At 39.3% G+C, this 20,239-nt stretch overlaps 1 protein-coding gene across 1 annotated transcript in view; it reads left to right on the forward strand.

Annotated features, from left to right (window-relative positions):
* The window catches only part of CLTRN (collectrin, amino acid transport regulator), a 40,083-nt gene extending 21,195 nt beyond the window's left edge, over nucleotides 1–18,888 (forward strand). Inside the window, exons 4-6 of the mRNA XM_061136545.1 lie at nucleotides 1,891–2,004; nucleotides 6,505–6,699; nucleotides 18,046–18,888. Coding sequence (XP_060992528.1) covers nucleotides 1,891–2,004; nucleotides 6,505–6,699; nucleotides 18,046–18,202 — 466 coding nt within the window. The 3' untranslated portion in view covers nucleotides 18,203–18,888. The remainder of the gene's footprint in view (nucleotides 1–1,890; nucleotides 2,005–6,504; nucleotides 6,700–18,045) is intronic.
* Nucleotides 18,889–20,239: the final 1,351 nt, after the last annotated feature.

Here is a 20,239-nt window from a genome sequence, read left to right on the forward strand (position 1 = left end):
CGCAGGACCTCAGCGGCTGCCCCTGCCCTCTGAACAGAGTGGTTCCTCCAAGCTTCCACTGCAGGCTCTGGATCTTGGCTCTGGGCAGATCAGCCTAGGAGTGCCTGAAATCCTTGCATTTTATATTTGAAGGGACAAAAAATGAAACAGTGTACAGGTTTTTGTGTTCTTGTCTTCTGAAGTAAAAGAGTGACTGAAAAGATAATGATTGGGCAATGTAAAGATATAGAAACAAAGAATAACTTTTGGGCTAGGGAGCTGGTAAGAGTTTAGACATAGCAGAATCAGTTGACTCCCAGTTCCCTGAAAGATACAGATAAAGGCCTGAAACACATTCCTAAGTTGTTTTTACAGGACGGTGACTCCCCACCCCTCAGGGCTTTCGGGGTGTCTTCGTGGTAAAAAAAAAAAGTCTCCCTCCAATGCAGGAGAGGCAGGAAACCCAGGTTCGATCCCTGCATTGGGAAGGCCCCACGCAGAGGGAATGGCGAACTACTCCAGTAGTCTTGCCTGGGAAATCCAATGAACAGAGCAACCTGGTGCACTACAGTCCATGGGATCCCAGAATCAGACAGGACTGAGTGACTGAGCTGGCAAGAGCACAACTCCCTCCATTTGAAGAATACTGCTGACTACAAGGATGTTCATCCTAGACTGGTTGAAACTTGAAAACTGATGATGCTTGAAAGTTCACCTCGATGCTACCAATCCAAGAATTGTTCGTGAGGTGATCATGCCCTGCTCCTTGAACACTATAAAACTCCTCACTACCCCCTCCAGAGTGGGTCACACAATCTTGAGGGCATTAGCCCACTGTAGCCCCCTCTGCCTGGCAAAGCAGTAAAAGCTGTTCTTTTATACTTCACCCAAATCTCTCTCCTTGTTTCTGTTCAGCACGGTTGAATAGAGACCAAGTTTAGGCAACAAAAACATAATGTGTACCAGGTCTTGAACACTACAGAAAATTGACAGAAGTACATTCTCTTTCATTATGTAAAAAAGAACACAATGCACTTGAATGCTCTTTTAAGGAAAAAGAGTAGATTTCCTTGTATCCATAGAGGCTGTGTGTTCCTTCTAGAATGTCACTTTTGGAAATTTTATTCTTAAGGACTGTAGAAAGTCATTGAGGATTCATTTTTTAACCCTGACAATGTTGGTTTAGTGTGGACTCTCCTGTAATTTTCTATCTTCATACATTTCATGCACTCATATAGACTGTCTCTAAACACTAATGCCATTTCTTTCTTGTGAAAGAAGAAATGATCCAGGAATACAGGGTAGTGTGAGGCACATTTCCAGTTTACACTTGGACGCTGATACCTACAAAAGCAGTGTTCAAAGTCTCTTGCAAACATTAGAGCCTCTCTGTCCAAAAGTCTGTTATTGGGCCGACCCCAATACTGGAGTAAGAGAAGGGCAGAGACAGTGGCCAACAGAGGCAGCAAGTAGCGGATCAGCAGATTTGTCTGGTTCTGAGAGGTGAGAGGCTGAATGAGGGGGACACTAGAAAGATCTTGATGAGGAAGCAGAAAAGACTTCAGTATTAGGGAGGCCAGGCCAAGCGTTGAGGAAACGGATGCTGTCAGCTAACAGGTGATGGAGGTTGCAATTCCTGCTGCCTCCCACTGAGTCATTCCTTTTGTTTTTGGGTTTGTTTTACTCTTGGTAAATTTCTTATTTAAGAGTGATCCCCAAGCCTATGATTTGGAAATAAAGGAAATTTCCTATATTATTTTATTGTTAACAAGACATGTCTTCATAATAGTAGAAATGAGTTAATTCATAGCTAAGACACCTCTTAAGATGGTCATAACACCGAAGTGGAATTACAATGCAATTTGGTATTTTTTGCTTATAATGTATTTTTTTTCTTCTCATCATCTGCAGAATTTCCCACGTCCTACTTTGCAATGTAACCCAGCGGGTGTCGTTCTGGTTTGTGGTTACCGATCCTTCAAGAAATCACACCCTTCCCGCCGTTGAGGTACAGTCAGCCATCAGGTAATCACTGCTAAGTATGCCTTCTCCTGGTAAATCAACTTGTTAATTAATTCAGTGGTTTTCATAGACTTTGAAGACTTCTCTCTCTGCTTCACAATGATTTGTTTATTAAGATGTCAGTGATTTTGCTGTGGTGGGCCAGAGGCCACCAGCATGGATTGGGCAGAGGTTCGGGATGCTAGCTAACATTCTCCAGTGTCCAGGACAGCACTTCCCAGCAAAGAACAGTTCAACCCCAAGTGTCATTCGTGCTGTGGTTGAGAAGCTCTGCTTTAAACATTAGCTAAGAATTAGGTTTCATTCTGTCTTGTTCTGACAAGAACACCTTGTAAGGCAATATTGTGTGATGGTTCATCACATGCATTCTTGAGCCTGAATGCTCAGGTTTTGAATAGTCGTTTTGCCTCTTGATAGCTATTAGAATACAGACAAGTTACTTCCCCTCTTTTTGCTTTCTTCTTATCATCTATAAAACAGAAGTAATTATGGTACGCTCCTCTTGGAATTGTTGAGTAGATTAAATGCAAAGCATTTCGAGGGGCAAGTAATACCTTTGACTTTGATTTAGAAGTCAAGAAAACTATTCATGTTTCTTGGGTTTCTAAGGACTTACCTTCTTGAGTTAATGTAGAGGCCTTACCTTTAAAACATACTTTTTGGCGGAAAAAAGGTAATATCTTGACTCTTACATAAATGGAAAATAAATGCTCTCAAAGAATTTTGGGCTTTCTTGGTGGCTCAGGTGGTAAATAATTCACCTGCAATGTGAGAAACCTGGGTTTGATCCCTGGGTTGGGAAGATCCCTTGAAGAAGGCAACGGCTACCCACTCCAGTATTTCGGCTTGGAGAATTCCATGGACTATATCCATGGTGTTACAAAGAGTCGACATCGCAGAGTGACTTTCACTTTCACTTTCATCAAAGATTTTATTATCTTATGAGTTAATAAGGGAACTAGTAAGATGTTAAACCAGTTTAATGGAGACTTCAAGTCAGCATGTAAATACAGCAATTGAAGATTTGTGGTGTTTATTTACTAAAAGATACGCCAGTCTATCCATTGGCAGTGCTCCACCAGATACAATTCACCTGATTTTCTGTGGACAAGAATCATTTACATTATATTAGTTTTCTCAAACTTACAAATCTGAAAAATAATTCAAAAACAGTAAAAGGTAGAAATTGTTCAGAAGGGTAGACTGGTGAGACACTCAGTCATATTTTTCACCCATATGAAGTTTTACCCATTTTTTTTCTGACAGATCCCCTCCTTCTCTCCTTGGGATTAGAATAAACTTTCAAAAGTGAAATATATTCCTTTCTGCACAGAAGCAGAGTATGCAGTTTTTATTTCAATTAGTGTGCAAGTTATATGTGTCAAAACTTCAGATCCCACACATGACTGGTGTTGGGCAAATTGATTTAGAAATCAAGAAAAATATACACATTTCTTGGGTTTCTAAGGATTTACCTTCTTGAGTTAATGTACAGTCCTTACCTTTAAAACATACTTTTTGGGGAAAAAACGTAAAATCTTGTCTCTCATATAAATGAAAAATAAATATTATCAAAGATTTTGGGCTTCCTTTGTGGCTCAGCTGGAAGAATGAGTTCCCCAAATAATCTTGACCCTGAGAAAGAAAGATTGAAACAAAGTTCACTCTCCTTACAAAGGGATTTACAGGTTATTGAAATGCACATTTTTCTCATTATATCTAGTGAAAGAACTTATTTGCTCTTTGTAAAATGTTAGCATTTAAGGCAATATGTCTATAATCGAATGCCAGTTGTTTTTGTGCGAACAAACATCTGTTTCCCTTGCTGAAGTGAAGGCATTGAGGCTCTGTACCAATGGAAAAATGGTTTAAGAAGAAGGTTTGAATTAAATTGTTTCTGCACTTTTGCCGCTAAGAATACTGCTGAGAGCCACTACTTAGGGAGTAAAAATTAGGAATATTGTATTTTGTGAGAAAAGGGATTTTATTCAAGCCCTGTGATCAGGGAGGACTCCAAGAAAAATGAGGGCACTGTGCTTAAACCAGGCTTCAGTTATTGTGAGGAGGAGGAGTGAGTGCTTAGGTTGAAGGTCGAGGATGGAGATGAATATGTTCACAACAAAATGTCTGTTTCAAAGGCCCCAGTAGGAAGGGCTGTTTAGGAGATGATGGCCAGTAGAATGGGAAATTATATCAGGGTATGGATAGGGCTCATCAGGAGTCTATGAAATTAAAGGAAACAGTACCAGGAGGGCAGGACAGAGTGAAAAGAAAGGAGATGGTACCTAGAAGGCAGTTAATATGTCATTGGGCAAAATAATACTAGTTCCACCTAATGCTTGCTTAATATTTTCTGGTTCATGAGCCGTAATCTGATACATCTTTGGCATTTAGTGTCAACACCAGTCATTTCTGAGTTATTATTATTATCCCTGCCTTATAAATGAGAGAACTGAGGTTCAGGGAGATTAATTGATTTTTCCAGGTCACCATGTGAGAGAAATAAAGAATGACGACTTGAATGCAGGCACACTGCCTTTGCATCCAGTGATTTGTTTTTCCCCTACTCTACTAGAGTATCCACACCTATGGAATTAGGTGAGGGGATGAAAGATCAGTTCTACAATGTCTGTTTTTGATCTGTTTTGAGGACCTGGCCTTCTTCAAGGCCAATTTGACTAGAAAGTATCCATGGTGATTGACGCCTATTGGGGATTTCAGTGGTAGATGGAGATATAGTTGTGTTGAACTAGAACTTCTGATCAGCCTGACTGCTGAGCAACAAAGTAGACAGAATGGGAACGCAGAGCAACTTTTCATTTTACTGTTATCTGTTGGTAGGGGAGCTCATCATTTTGTGGAAAGTTTTGTGTTATCAAAATTAGGTTACAAAAAAAGAAATCATCCCATTGTTTGATAAAAATTGCATTGAAATCATCCTGTGCTGCAGATTAGCTGGCTAGGATTCTCCTTCACACGAGTAACCATGCCTCCTTGTAGATTTTCATTTGCTACGGGTGGTCTTTCCTGACACCCTGGTACTGGTGCTGCAGAGATTCTGAAGCTGTCACCCTCAGGTTCAAGATGTGCACTGTCCAGTACAGAACTCAGCAGCCACACGTGGCTCTCAAGAACTCGACATGTATCTAATCCAAGATGAGATATGCTCTGTCAAGTACACACCGAATTTCAAGGACTCTGCCCAGAATAAGATGTGAACCAACTTACTGTTGATTCCATGTTAAAATTATATTTTCTTGGATATATTGAGCAAATATATATTATATTAAAATCAGTTTTGCCTATTACTATTTTCTAAATGCAGCTGCTAGAAAATTTGACATCACCTAAGTTTCAAATATTCTGGCTTATAGTTCTGCTCTAGAGGTTGTTGAAATCAGCTCGTCTAGTGTAAATTCAGAAAAGGCCATAGAGTATCTCCAAGAAATCACATCTAATTTGCAAATTCCAGCTAGAAATTTAGTTTTGGTCAAATAAGTTTTTGCTACCAACCCCTCCCTGACTGCTACCACCACCCAAAATGCAGATTTTCCCCAGGGAGCGTAATAGATTTACCTTTGTGTTTTTCTAGACTTTTAGACTCCTAAAGCACCGTTTACTTTAGTCATATGGAACTACTTGCAGTTGACGAAACAATTCATACTGTATATATCCTGTCTCCAATTCCTGTGCTCACTACAGGTCTGAAGTGAGTACTTTGGGTCTGAAGGATTCCTACTTGTCCCTGCAAACACAGCTCAAAAACTTGTCTTCCCAGGAAACCAGCTCTGACTTCTTACTATGATGACACCTCTGCTGTGTTCCCACTGTGCCCATTTTTACCTCTTTCATAGAACTTTTTGTGCTGCACTGTGATTGTGGAGGGACTGATGGGCTGTTGTTCTAGACTGTAAGCTACTCGGGTATTTTTTTTTTTTTTTTTTACCGTTTGTATCTCTAGCACCTAGCAGAGGATCTGGTACTTAGTAAGTTTTCAGCAACTGTTTGTTGAATTGAATGGAAAACAAGAAAAAAAGATGAAATTGATGGATTTGCCACTCCTCCTGGCTTCATGCTTTCTGTCTGCTCTTGATTTTCTTTTATTCTTAAGTTTATCACCCACTTTTTACATATTAGTTTGTGTTTTCAGGCTGTAAGCCACTTAAATAGAGTTCCGTCATTTTAATCTAGATGCTGCCTCTCAGGGAATAAAATGTGGTGGGCAGAGCTCAAAAGTCAGGACTTCCTGTGACTTCTAGAACATTCATGACAATGGAGGGCAGTAGTGCATAGACAGGCACCTCTCTGGCAGCCAGGACCACCACTTACGAACAGAAAACCACAGCATGATTGCCCTCATCAGACTGTCGGCTCGACCTGAAGTCTTCTGCTGGGAGATGCTCTGTTTATAGAGAGGGTGGTAATCCCGGGGACACAGGGCTCTACCTTTGGTTTCTAATGTTTCTTCTCTCTTGTTTGTGTTTAATCATCCTTGTATTTTAGAATGAATCGAAACCGGATCAACAATGCCTTCTTTTTGAATGACCAGACTCTGGAATTTTTAAGAATTCCTTCCACTCTTGCACCACCTACTGACCCGTCTGTGCCCATCTGGATTATTATATTTGGTGTGATATTCTGCATCGTCCTTGTGGCGACCATGCTATTGATTTTATCAGGAATCCGGCAACATAGAAGGTAAGATATTTATAAAGGGAGAGATGGAAAGAGCATTTTCCTGTTTCCCACGACTTGGAAAAATAAGGAGAGGATTTTCCCCTACCTGAAGCGAATCCCTTATATTGTAAACTGAAAAAATGGGCAGTTTTCAAAATATCAGTTATGCTTTTGTTTTTGGACACTTTTTGGAGTCCAGAGTCCCTTACTTAACTATGACTACTTCTAGCGCCATCTTTCTTTCTTTTCTACACCATGTGAATGTTTCATATCTAGAGTTGTTTTTAATATCTGGGGTATGATTTTTTACACTGGATATACAGAGCTTCACAGGCTTTTCGGATAGGCAGAGTTAATCTTTGGTTTTCACCCTCCTCCAAATACTTGTTCTGCCACCGTTATTTTCCTGCCCTCCTTGGCCTGCCTCTTCCAGTACCTACAGCCACCATCTTGTACCAGATACTTTTGTGATGTCTTTACATTTTCTCCCTTTGGACGCTCTTCCCTCGAGTCCTGTGATCTTATCTAGACCCATGTTCTTCACAGTGGCCTTTGAATCATCTCCCTGTATCAGAATCACCTGGAACACTTGTTGAACATGTAGGTTCCTTTGCTCTACAACAGAGCCACGAAAGTTCATTCTCTGAAGGAGATGCATTCTTTTAATTGAAACTTAGTTGATGTACAATTGAAAGAGATATGTCTCAATGAATATCCAGCTAATTCACATTTTTGAGGGCTTCCAGTTTAACTACTTACATTTCAGTTACCACTCATGGAGTTCATTTAGCTGAATTCTGGGGCACATGCAAGCTTTGCTATCTAAATTATTGACATTACTTCCAGAGAGAATTTCAGACTGGTGAAAGTGTTCCTAAGGTAGGGAGGAAAGAAAGCTTTCACAATGAAAGGAGAAAATAAGATTTGTTTACAAGCACCTCTGATTCAGAGTGCAGGTGGAGAGAGTCCTGAGCTCTACTTTGATGCTTCTAAACCTTCCCTTCTGACACCAAGGAAGAGGAATTCTGTTAAGTGGGCATCACAGGGACACACATTGGTTTTTCAAAAGCGTTGGTGCCCACGTGGGACATGCAGGTGGTGTTTGGCCAAGTCCGTGTTTGAGTAAATGTTTCTGCTGAGATTTTCCACTTTCCATATGGTTCACGCTGGTTATTAGCAGAAGGTAATCATTTTAAATTTGTGGCTTTGCAATTTTTTATTCACAAATGATCAGTGAAATGCTATGGAGTGAATGTGATCTATGTCTAGTCCCTGAATTAAACTTAAGGATTAAGATCAAGTTGTCATTGCTTGACTTTCTTGCTTTTGGCATGACATGTAATGCTGAGAGACTTGATCCAAATTATTAATTTGTTTTTGTTTGCTTTCTAGAATATTAAGAAATATTCTGTTGCGGTATTTGCATGCCTGTGTTCAATAGCTTTAAGTTTTATATTAATCCTGAAATGCTGGGAGTCCATGCTTTCTAGCAGTTGTAACCTTCATGAATTCACTTCATCCCCTTATTTCCCAATTTCCTCACTAGTATGCTCTGGTGTGGGTGGTGGAAGAATGGGCTTTGGAGTTGGACTACTTGGATTCACAGTATTTATTGGCTAGACTCTGCTCTTGGAAGTAATGCATTAACTGTATGGCTATCAGGAGGCACAGGCAACGAGTCAGGGAAGCCAAGCTGAAGAGAACATGGTTTGTGGTGCTGGAGTCAAGTTGGTTAAATGTTTCTTTACTATCTGTGCATAGATAACTTTGCTGGAGGGACAGTGAGCTGTGTTAGAAAGAATTAATTTGTTGGAATCAAAAGTTAATAGCGTAGCATTCTTGAAGGAGCGCCTGGCACACAGCAAGTGCTCAGTAAGTGTTAGCTCTTAGTGTTATTTTATTATCCTGCTGTTGGTGGTCTTTAAGTTCGTGTGTACTGGGATCAGCTATCTTCCTTCTGAGCAAACTCTCCAGTAATGCAGTAATTGGGCGTGTAGCATCATAATCTGTTGCTTGGGAGAAGTGACCCTGTTGCTCCAACTTTGCCTTCACAAATTTAGTTCATGTTCAAACCAGGAAAACAGATGGACAAATCTCCTGTGTCAACCTGGAGAGCATCAATAATTAGCAAATAGAGACAGGACAGTCATGATAACCTTCTGAAGAGAAATTGATTTGTTAGGTTTTCCACTTGATATGGAAAAATTTTGCTGGGTTTCTCTTGGGAAAAGTATTGCTTCAAAAGGGGGGAGAGGGTGCAGTTTGAAGTGGGAGGAGCTCTGATCTTTGTGATGAAAGTTTTGTCTATTTGTCGAAAAGATAGAAGTTGCCCTCAAAAGCCTTAGTGTTGAGGAAGACACAGATTTGTTCAAGAATGCAATCCACAGGTTAGATCGTAATGAACATAGCTTGTGTGATAGAACATCTTAAACCTAGAAGATCGGGGGGGATCCCAGGGTCATCTGAATCACCCTTCTACTTCTACAGAGAAGAGTGCCAGTGTCATCTAAGACATGTGCATTTCTTAAGTTACCTTTGGGAAAATCCTCAAGTGAAGCTTTAACTCTTCTGTTAGCCGTGTCAATAACAGCATTCCATTGATTGTTCAGAAGCTCTGGGTGGAAAGTGTGCAGTCACTGTGGCCCAAACTAGGTGAACTCAAATACTAGCTATACCTGTTAGCTGAGTGAGGTTTGTTGCATCATCAAATTTCTCCATCTGTACGAGGGAGGTAATGTCTCACAGGGCTTCCATGAAGACTGGGTGAGAGAAATGTGTATAAAGTATAATATGTACTAAATAAATAGTAATTATGATCCAAGGTGAGCTTAACCGATTTCTGTGATTCAAGAATGCTGGAGAAGATCACTTTTCCATCCAGATATTGCCACAGTACTGCAGAAGCTTCTCCAATTCATTGGCCTATTGCTTGAGATTTTATTAGTTAACAAACACCTATTTTAGAAAGCAAGAGGTCTTGTTAGGTCAGCTGTTTACTGTGATAGTGGTGAACTGACTAATCAGCCTTCTCTCTTAAAAAAAAACAATACCCTGTTTTGTAGCATTCGCTGATTTCCTATCCACTCTGAAATTTCTGAATATTTAACAGTCTCCTCTTGCAAGCCTGAACCAGCAAGTTTCAGCATGTCATCACAACTGCTGCCTCTTCGGAAAGTAAATTTGAGGAGATTGCTTCCTTTCTCTATTACCATCTAGTTGAGAATAGCAGTTTGTGAGATAAGAGGTTTGTGGAAGGAAAAGAGTTAGAAAAGTGATTTTTTTCTTTTAGAGAACGATTAGGAAGTTGGGTAGGTGGAAAGGCAACTAGGACAAACTGCATGTACTTGACCATGACATCTGTGCTAGATCTGTGTTTAGCCCCAGGCTGGAAGTGGATAGTTTAGCTCTTTGGTCAGCTTTATGATAATGGTGATGGTGATGGTGGTGACAGGGATGGCGGATGATGGTGATGATAGTGATGGCTTTAATGGTGGGAATGAGGTGATAATGGTAATGATGATGAAGTTGATGATGTGATGTGTGTTTTAGTTGAAAGACCACTGGATCGATACTCTTGGATTTGGGTCCCAGTCTTAGGCCCTAGCATTTATTTATTAGCCGAGTGCCTTGATGCAGTCACATACAGAAAATGAGGATAGTATTTTCTTAAATAGTTATGCTGATGGGAAGACAAAATTAGAGAATACACACAAGTGCTTTAGACACTGGGGAATGCTATACCAATGTAAAGAAGCATCACCATCAAAAAGCAGTTACGAAGTGCTAATTCTATGCAACCTGGCATTTTGGGCCATAAAAGGAAGGTCACAGACACAGCACAATTTCAGACTTGTATGTATATAGTATAATTGATCCATGAACCTTTTATATAAATGGACTGTTGTAATGTTGTTATCTTAGGACGGGACCTTAAACAACGATCTGTATCCATTTCTCCAGATGCCAAGGCCCAGAGAGGTCAAAATATCTTATTCCTTTCCTTTATTTACCATGCGTTGTGTGATAGGACCTCTAGAATGTATTGTGGAAGAGATGTACCAAGATAACATGGGTGGCCCGTGTCTATAAGGAGATGATAATCTTGTAGTTGTAACAAAGCCAGGTCAAGGACTCAGGACATTGTTCCCTAGCTAATGGTCACAGTTGACTAGAGTCACTAGTAAATTCACTTGATTTCCTTCTGGTTTTAGTTCTCTTCCCATGAGGTCAATAGTAAAGAAAAGTGCATTTGGGTTTGTATGCATTTTTTTATACAAGGGACTGGGGCTCAGCCCACGTTTTCACGTATTGAAACTTCACGTTCTTATAAAAAGTCTCAATCAAATGAGTGAACTGTCTTGAAAATGGAAATGTAAATGAACTGAGAAATGTTAGAGCTAATAATTGTTTTACTTTGCTGATATTAAATGTACATACTCATTAGGAATCAAATATATGTTTTGAGCAAAGTCTGGGAAGATGAAATGAGTTCCAGGTCCACTCCTTTCCGCAGTCTTGTCCCATTCTGAAAGACAAGTTGCTCTCCATGTTTGAGTCTCAGTTCTTTCTTTCAAAAACAGATGATAATAAAATCTGCACAGTATTGCAGTATAAATTAGATAAGATGATGTATACAAAGCAGTCTTCTGTGTAATAGACACTAATTCTTATTGTTTCTGCTATCACATGGCAGATTAAAAGAGACCTGGCTACACACATATTGTTAGAATGTAACGGTACTAGTATTTAAACCAGATGTCCTTGGTGCCAAAGCCCACCAGTCTCACTATGCTGCAACGCCCACTAAAATTGTTCTAGCAACGCTGCAGTTTCCCCAGGGCTCTTCTACACTGATTAGATGACAGTTGCATTTCCCCAATCATTAACTCTGGCCCGTTTTGAAATCATATTTGTGTGTCCTTTGTTGCTTTTCTGGCTGTTCTTGGGCCTTGGCTTTTCAACCTTATCTTGTTTGAAGGGAGACAGAAATACTCTTTCTGGTTTTAGCTGCCACTGGTTTATCTTGAGCAAATTCTGTTCCTCAACACCCCCTCGCCACGTGGGCCACCCAATACAAGCAGACCTCCTTTTCTTGTGCTTCACTTTATTGCATGTTTTTTACAAATTGAGGTTTCATGGGAGTTTTCTACAGATTGAAGTTTTATGGCAGCCCGCATCAAGCAAGTCTATCAGCACCATTTTTCCAACAGCATTTGTTCACTCTGTGTCTCTGTGTCACATTTGGTAATTCTTGCAATGTGTCAGTCATTTTCATTATTTTTTTATTTGTTATGGTGATCAGTGGTCTTTGATGTTACTGTTGGAATCTGTGGTGTGAGCTCCATAGACCATGCCCATATAAGTTGGCAAACTTAATGGTGAATATTGTGTGTTCTGACTGCTCCACCAACCAGCTTTTACCCATCTCTCTCCCTCTCCTCAGGCCTTTCTATTTCCTGAGACAAGAATATTGAAATCAGGCTAATTAATAACCCTACAGTGACTTCTAAGTGTTGAAGTGAAAGAAAGAGTCATGTATCTCACTTTAAAACAAAACCTAGAAATGATTAAACTTAGGAAAGCACATAGAAAGCTGAGACAGGCTGAAAGCTAGGCCTCTTACACCAATCAGTTAGCTAAGTTGTGAATGCGAGGGAAAAGTTCTTGAAGGAAATAAAAAGTGCTAACTCAGTGAATACATGAATGATAAGTAATTGAAACAGCTTTATTGCTGATGTGGAGAAAGTTTCAGTGGTCTGGATAAGTGTAACAGAAACAGAAAATCACCCTATAATAATAATAATTGATTCTGAAGAGGCTTCTCAATGGATACTATCACTGAGTAGAAGTTGATTAGAGAACAGGATACTCACAGGGTCTCAGTGTAACACTCCTATGAGCAATGTACTAATTATACAGAGATATTTGTATTTTGTAAAGGGAGAAATTTGGTGAATATCACCAACAATGACACAAAATGACAAGTGCCGCCTGATGTGATGCACTGAGAAGATACATTTTTAAAAAACAAAATTCTGTGTTCTGTGTTCATGCCCAGCTCCATCACCATTTTTTTTCATTTATTTTTATTAGTTGGAGGCTAATTACTTTATTGTAGTGGTTTTTGTCATACATTGACATGAATCAGCCATGGATTTACATGTATTCCCTATCCCGATTCCCCCTTCCACCTCCCTCTCTACCCGATCCCTCTCGGTCTTCCCATTGCACCAGGCCCGAGCACTCATGCATCCAACCTGGGCTGGTGATCTGTTTCACCATTGGTAATATACATGTTTCGATGCTGTTCTCTTGAAACATCCCACCCTTGCCTTCTCCCACAGAGACCAAAAGTCTGTTCTGTACATCTGTGTCTGTTTTTCTGTTTTGCATATAGGGTTATCATTACCATCTTTCTAAATTCCATATATATGCATCACCATTTTTTTTAACTTGAATCTCTCAGGAGGAACTAGTCAGACACAAATTAAAAGACATTTTGTAAAAACAGTTGAACTGAGTTCAGCACAAAATAGGCACTCCAGCAATGTGCTTAGAGCTGGATGGACAGACATGAGTGTCTGGCTAGTGAGAAAGACAGATAAATGGATATATCAATGAATGCAGATCAATGACTGGCTGACTGGATAATAAACTAATAGATGGATGGATGTGTGGGTGGATGGATAGATGATTAGAGTGTAACTGGGTGATGGAACAAACAGTTTGATGGATGGATGGATGGGTCCTCTACACAGAGTTACTCTGACAGTAACCCAAGGCAGATTTTGAATAAGATTTACCAGAAGAAAGAGAAAAAAGAGGGGAAGAAGGATAAGAGGAAGGAAGGAGGGAAATACACACATGTGATATTTCTTGTATTTCTTGAAGAGTTATTTTTTCAAATGGATTGAGGAAAATACTCATTTTCATACCTTAAGAGTTAGAAGTGGTATAGATTTTTGCCAGGCTTCACTGATGGTTTATTAATTTCGAATAGCTGGAGTTCATAAACAACATTCAAGTAGCATTCCAACACCATAGATCTCATTGTAATCACTTGAAACTGTTTTGCCATTGTACATGCTACTGTCAAAGATCAAAATGTGCCATTACAGGCCCAATGCTGGGAATGAAAGTTGGCAGGTTGTATTCCCAGAGACCTAGGTAAGGACAAGCTGCTGTGTGTTTACTTCCTCAGGGTGAAGATACTCCATTGTCCATTCCAAGCATCAGCAATCAACAATCAGTGCCACTTTGGGTGGGCGTATGATTTCCTGTGATGAGAAGGTCCTCCAGCCAGGTGAAATCACCTACCAGAGGACTAGAATTCTTTGGCCCCTCCTCCTGTAGACATGGGTGTCCTATCACTTTCCACATTATCCAAAAAGCAAAAGCAACTGACATTCTATAACCATCGAACACATCATGTCCATTCATAGTACCCAACCTCATTCAATACCTATGTTTTGAGTGCCTATTATACATTGGAAGAGACACAGTTCTTGTCCTAAAGTGAACAGAAAGGGCTCAATAAAAAAGAAAAACTCCCTTCCCTCCCTTTTTATGTATTTTAAAAAACAAAAGTGATGGTTCAGTAGGAATGATACCCTAGTGACAAATTTATGTTTATAAATTATCATCAAAAATGCCTATGCTGTGCTGTGCTTAGTCACTCAGTCATGTCCAATTCTTTGCGACCCCATAGACTATAGACTGCTAGGCTCCACTGTCCATGGGGATTCTCCAGGCAAGAATACTGGAAGGGATTGCCATGCCCTCCTGCAGGAGATCTTCCCAAACCAGGGATTGAACCTGGGTCTCCTGCATTGCAGGTAGATTCTTTACCATCTGAGCCACCAGGAAAGCCCTAGGTCATGCAGTTTCTCCCTAAATCACTCCTCATCAGGCTTGGAGTGAGTAATACTTCTTCACAATAATAAATAGGTTTTTTAACATTCAGTTTTTACCCTCAAATTTGTGTATGTAAGTATGAAACTCATATTACAAAAATCTTAATGGATGGAGCATACTGAAATAGGTGGCAGTGCAATCAATGGTAGTCTTAGAAGTAATGACTGCTAATGTTCATTTGCCAGTTTCTTCAATTAAAAGTTTTTTATGGAATTAGAAGAAAAATTGCAGAGGGCAGGACACTTGTAGATCATGGCAAGAAACTTGCCCTCTCTGAGTCACAAAGAGAAAATGATCCACCAGGCATCAAAAGGAATGGGGAAGAACGAAAAAGGAAGTAGATTCATGAGGACAAGTTTCTCTTCTTTAGAAGAAGGATTTCTTCATCAAAAAGATTCTGAGTGAAATCGCTGTGGAAATGTATCAAAATGAAAGCTGTGTTCATAGCAAATTATGCACATATTATTCTTTTGTGACTTTAGATCCAGTTGTTCAGAGTCTTGACATTGTGGCCTTCACAAACTGCAGAATCAGTAACTTGCTGGCTGATGGACATGATAAGAAGCTCAAAGGTTATCTAACAGTAATACGGCCCTTTGTCACATTTCGCAGTATGTCCTGTAATAAACTGATTCACTGCCTGTGCATTGCTCTAAGTATAATAAAACTTATCTTTCTGGATCATTCCTATTTGATGTTCTGCTAAAAACATGAATTCTTTTTCCTGAAAAATAAAATTGAGTGTTAGTGACTTCCGCTCTTCCTGCATTGTCAGGTGGTTCAGGAAGAGGATTTAAAAATAAAAGAAAGCAACCTGTGACTAAAACACCTGTAAGTAGCTCTTCTGAGCCTCACAGCGGCTATTTGTCATAAATCCAGACAGAAAATGGGCAAAAGACATGACGAAAAAAGTACAGGCTTACCTCAGAGATGCAGCAGGCTTCATTAGACTGCAATAAAGGGAGCCACATGACGGTTTTGGTGTCCCAGGGCATTTAAAAGCTATGTTTACATTATACTGTAGACTATGAACTGTGCAATAGCATTATGTCTTAAAAAATCACTGTACATACCTTAATTTAAAAATATTTTGGAGATAAAAAATGCTAACCATCATCTGACCCTTCAGCGAATAATAACCATTCTATTAGAGAAGGGTCTTGCCTTAATGGCGATGGCTGCTGACTGAACAGGGTGGTAGTTGCTGAAGGCTGGGTGGCTGTGGCAATTTCTGAAAATAAGACAGCAAAGTTTTCCACATTGATTGACTCTTCCTTTCATGAAGCATTTGTCTGTAACATGCAATGCTGTTTGGTACGATTTTACCCACAGTAGAACTACTTTCAATATTGGAGTCAATCCTTTCAAACCCTGTCGCTGCTTTATCAAAGTTTATGCAATATTTTAAATCCCTGGTTGACATTTCATCATCTTCACAGCAATTTCACCAAGAGTAGATTCCATCTCAAGAAACCACTTTTTTTTGGCTCATCCATAAGAAGCAAGTTCTTATTCTGTTAAAGTTTTGTCACATGATTGCAACAATTCAGTCACATTCTCAGGCTCCACTTTTAATTCTAGTTCTCTTGCTTTATCTACCACATCTGCAACTGCTTCCTCCACTTAATTCTCGAACCCCTCCAAGTTATCCCTGATGATTGGAATCCACTTCTTCCAAACCCTTGTGAATGTTGATATTTGGACTTCTTCCCATGAATCATGAATGTTCTAAATGGAATCTAGAATGGTGACTCCTTCACAGAAGGTTTTGACTGACTATGCCCAGATCCACCAGAGCAATCACTATGGCAGCTATAGCCTGATGAAGTGTATTTCTTAAATAATGTGACTTGAAAGTCTAAATTACTCCTTGGTCCATGGGCTGCAGAATGGATGCTGTGTTAACAGCCGTTAAGAACAACATTAATCTTGTTATATGTCTCCATCAGAGCTCTTGGGTGACCAGGTGCATTGTCAATGGGCAGTAATACTTTGAAAGGAATCCTTTCCTGAGCAGTAGGCCTCAAGAGTGGGCTTAAAAATATCCAGTGAACCTTGTTGTAAAAAGATGTGCCATTATCCAGGCTTTGTTCTAAGGGCCTTGGAATTTTCAGAATTTTAAATGAGCATTGGCTTCAACTTCGAGTCACCAGTTAATTAGCCACTAACAAGAAAGTCAGTGTGTGCTCTGAAACTTTGAAGGCAGGAATTGACTTCTCCTCTCTAGCTGTGGAAGTCCTGGGTGGCATGTTCTTCCAATAAAAGGCTGTTGGATCTACAATGAAAATCTGTTGTTTAGCGTAGCCACCATCATTAATTATAGTTGTCATTATTTTGTAAACAAGAGCTGTCTCGTTCTCTTTTCTCTGCCTTCCTCCACCATGTTCTTTAAAGTACTTTGAAAATGAGCCCTCATGTAGGACTGATAGACCTTGGTCATCACTGGGGCATCTTCATCACTTCCTCACCCACTGGAGACTCACTAAGGTTCTAAGGGACTTTCATAGTGGTCACCACAGCAATGTTCACCATCCCAGCCATGTGATCCACTCAGGTCTGCCTCTTTGGAGTTTCCACAGGTTTCTAGGACAAGAGAATCTTTGACAGGTCTGGAAGCCTCATGCCTAACATCATGCCTCCATGATGCCCCAACAACCTATGATAATCCTCAGAGAAACTCTTCTGCCCTCTGGTTTCCTAGAGGTACTCACGTCTCTCTTCTCCACCTTCCTCTGTGATATCAAGCACAATTGGCTCAATGTCTTGGCCTTTCATGAAAGACAGGAAGAATCTTTGAATTCAAGGCTATATTTTTCCACACCCCAGGGGAATATTAAGGGACTGGTTACCACTTGGGTTGAGATATCAGGGTTTTCAAAAGGTCTGAGAATGAGTAACTTAAAAATTTATCCTGTTAAATTGAATTTTTTGCAATAACCTGGGATTATAGCTATGAATTGTAATGTAATTAGTAAAATGTGTTCTGAGTTCCAAAAACCTAACTTACAAATGAATGCAACTATTTTGTAATGAGTAGAGGTAAGGAATGATACTTGCAGTTTAGAAAGATTACATCCTTCTACAAAGCAATGTGACTTTGCTTCTTGATATCTCATTTCAATCTGATTATACATTTCCCTTGCATTCCTTCATGTAATTTGTGTGTGTGAATGTACATATGAATATATGTGTGTATACAAACATATTCATTTATATTAACATATATATTCTTTCATATATACGTAATCCATGCAGACTTCTGATCTTGATACCATCTTTTCACCTCATCAGCTTTTTGTGATCCTTGAAATTTATTTGAAAATATACAATGTTACCCATTTTTCCAATCATTCTAAGGTTCCTCTTCCCTTTCCTGATCTCCATGTTGGAACAGAAGACCATGCTTTCTCTTCCTAGATCTAAATCCCAATCATTCTTTTTATGTGCATTTAGGAAGAACAAAGGACCATCTGAAATGGAAGACACTGAAGATAAGTGTGAAAACGTGATCACAATTGAAAATGGCATCCCCTGTGATCCCCTGGACCTGAAAGGAGGGCACATTAACGATGCTTTTGTGACAGAAGATGAGCGGCTCACCCCTCTCTGAAGGGCTACTGTTTTGCTCCCCACCTGAAACTCAACACTTGTGTCTGTGCAACTGCTGAACATCACAATTTATCGAGGCAAGACTATGTATTTTGTTTTCATCACTCTTCTTTTGTAAGAATTTTTGAATGTGCATGAAATGAAAAGGCAATGACTTATACCCATGAAGACAATTGGAATCATAAGCTGCTGACTATTCAAAATATTCTAAAGTATTTCCCTGACAACACAGTGTATAAGTGTAGTAATCTGGCATTTTCAGTTATTGATTTTAAAAATATATTAGTATTTAAGCATTTCTAGTCATAAGGTCAGGCCAGCATATATATATATATATATATATATATATATATATATATATATATCTCACACTTTTGAAGACCTAAGGAAAAAATAATTTTACAATGGAGAATGCCTATAATATGGTGTCTAAATCATTAAAAGTGGATCCTTTTAAATATCATATCACTCTGTATATGACTAGATAAGGAAGAATAACAATTACTGTAAATTGGATGGATAAAAATGGGAGTGTTGAAATACAAGGTGGAACTTGATCCTGTTATCATACCAACAATTGCTTATATATTTTTTCTATCAGTCTCTAATAGGGCAGCTCTGCAGTTTGTAAAAGTACAGTCTGTGCTAACTTAATAAAGTACTAATCATCTCTTTTTGATTAACTGACTGATTGTGGTCTGCAATTTCTTTTCACACTGTGGAACACAGTAAGCCTAATTTTTATGTTATGTTTAATCTGCTCTCCTGTCCTAGAAATGAATTACCTTTGTTGTGTGTATCCCTGCTTGAAGATTGTAGTCTTTAGACTTGATTTTACCCTTGGAATGAGAGAAAATGATAGCAAATGAAACAACTGACAAAGGATTAATCTCCAAAATATACAAGCAGCTCATACAACTTAATACCCGAAAAACAAACAACCCAATCAAAAAGTGGGCAGAAGACCTAAACAAACATTTCTCCAAAGAAGACATACAGATGGCTAATAAACACATGAAAAGATGCTCAGCATCACTCATTATTAGAGAAATGCAAATCAAAACTACAATGAGGTATCACCTCACACTGGTCAGAATGGCTATCATCAAAAAATCTATAAACAATAAATGCTGGAGAGGGTGTAGAGAAAAGGGAACCCTCTTGCACTGTTGATGGGAATGTAAACTGATAAAGCCACTATGGAGAACACTATGGAGATTCCTTAAAAAACTAGGAATAAAACTACCATGCAACCCAGGAATCCCACTACTGGGCACATACCCTGAGAAAACCAGAATTGAAAAAGACACATGTACCCCAATGTTCACTGCAGCACTGTTTACAATAGCTAGGATATGGAAGCAACCTACATGTCCATGGGCAGAGGAATGGATAAGGAAGCTGTGGTACATCTACACAATGGAATATTACTCCACCATTAAAAGGAGCACATTTGAGTCAGTTCTAATGAGGTAGATGAACCTAGCGCCTATTATACAAAGTGAAGTAACTCAAAGAGAAAAACAAATATCATATATTAATGCATATATATGGAATCTAGAAAGATGGTACTGATGAACCTATTTGCAGGCAGCAATGAAGATGCAGACATAGAAAACAGACTTGTGGACACAGTAGGGGGAAGGAGAGGTTGGGACAAATTGAAAGAGTAACATTGAAACATTTATATTACCATATGTAAAATAGATAGCCAGTGGGAATGTGCTGTATGATGCAGGGAGCTCAAACCTGGTGCTCTGTGACAACCTAGAGGGTGGGATGGGGTGGGAAGTGGGAAGGAGGTTCTACAGGGAGGGGACATATGTATACCTATGGCTGATTTATGTTGATGTGTGGCAGAAACTAACACAGTGTTGTAAAGCAATTATCCTCCAATTAAAAGAATCATGCTAATAGACTTGATTTTACTTCCAGATAGGTATCGTTCTAAATTCTAATAATTATTATACATATATTGATAGAAAATTTGCAGCTCAGTCTCCCACTGCCATCACCAATAGTTGGTGTTATAGCAGTA

This window comes from Dama dama, chromosome X, assembly GCF_033118175.1.
Source record: "Dama dama isolate Ldn47 chromosome X, ASM3311817v1, whole genome shotgun sequence".
NCBI classification, from domain to species: domain Eukaryota; kingdom Metazoa; phylum Chordata; class Mammalia; order Artiodactyla; family Cervidae; genus Dama; species Dama dama.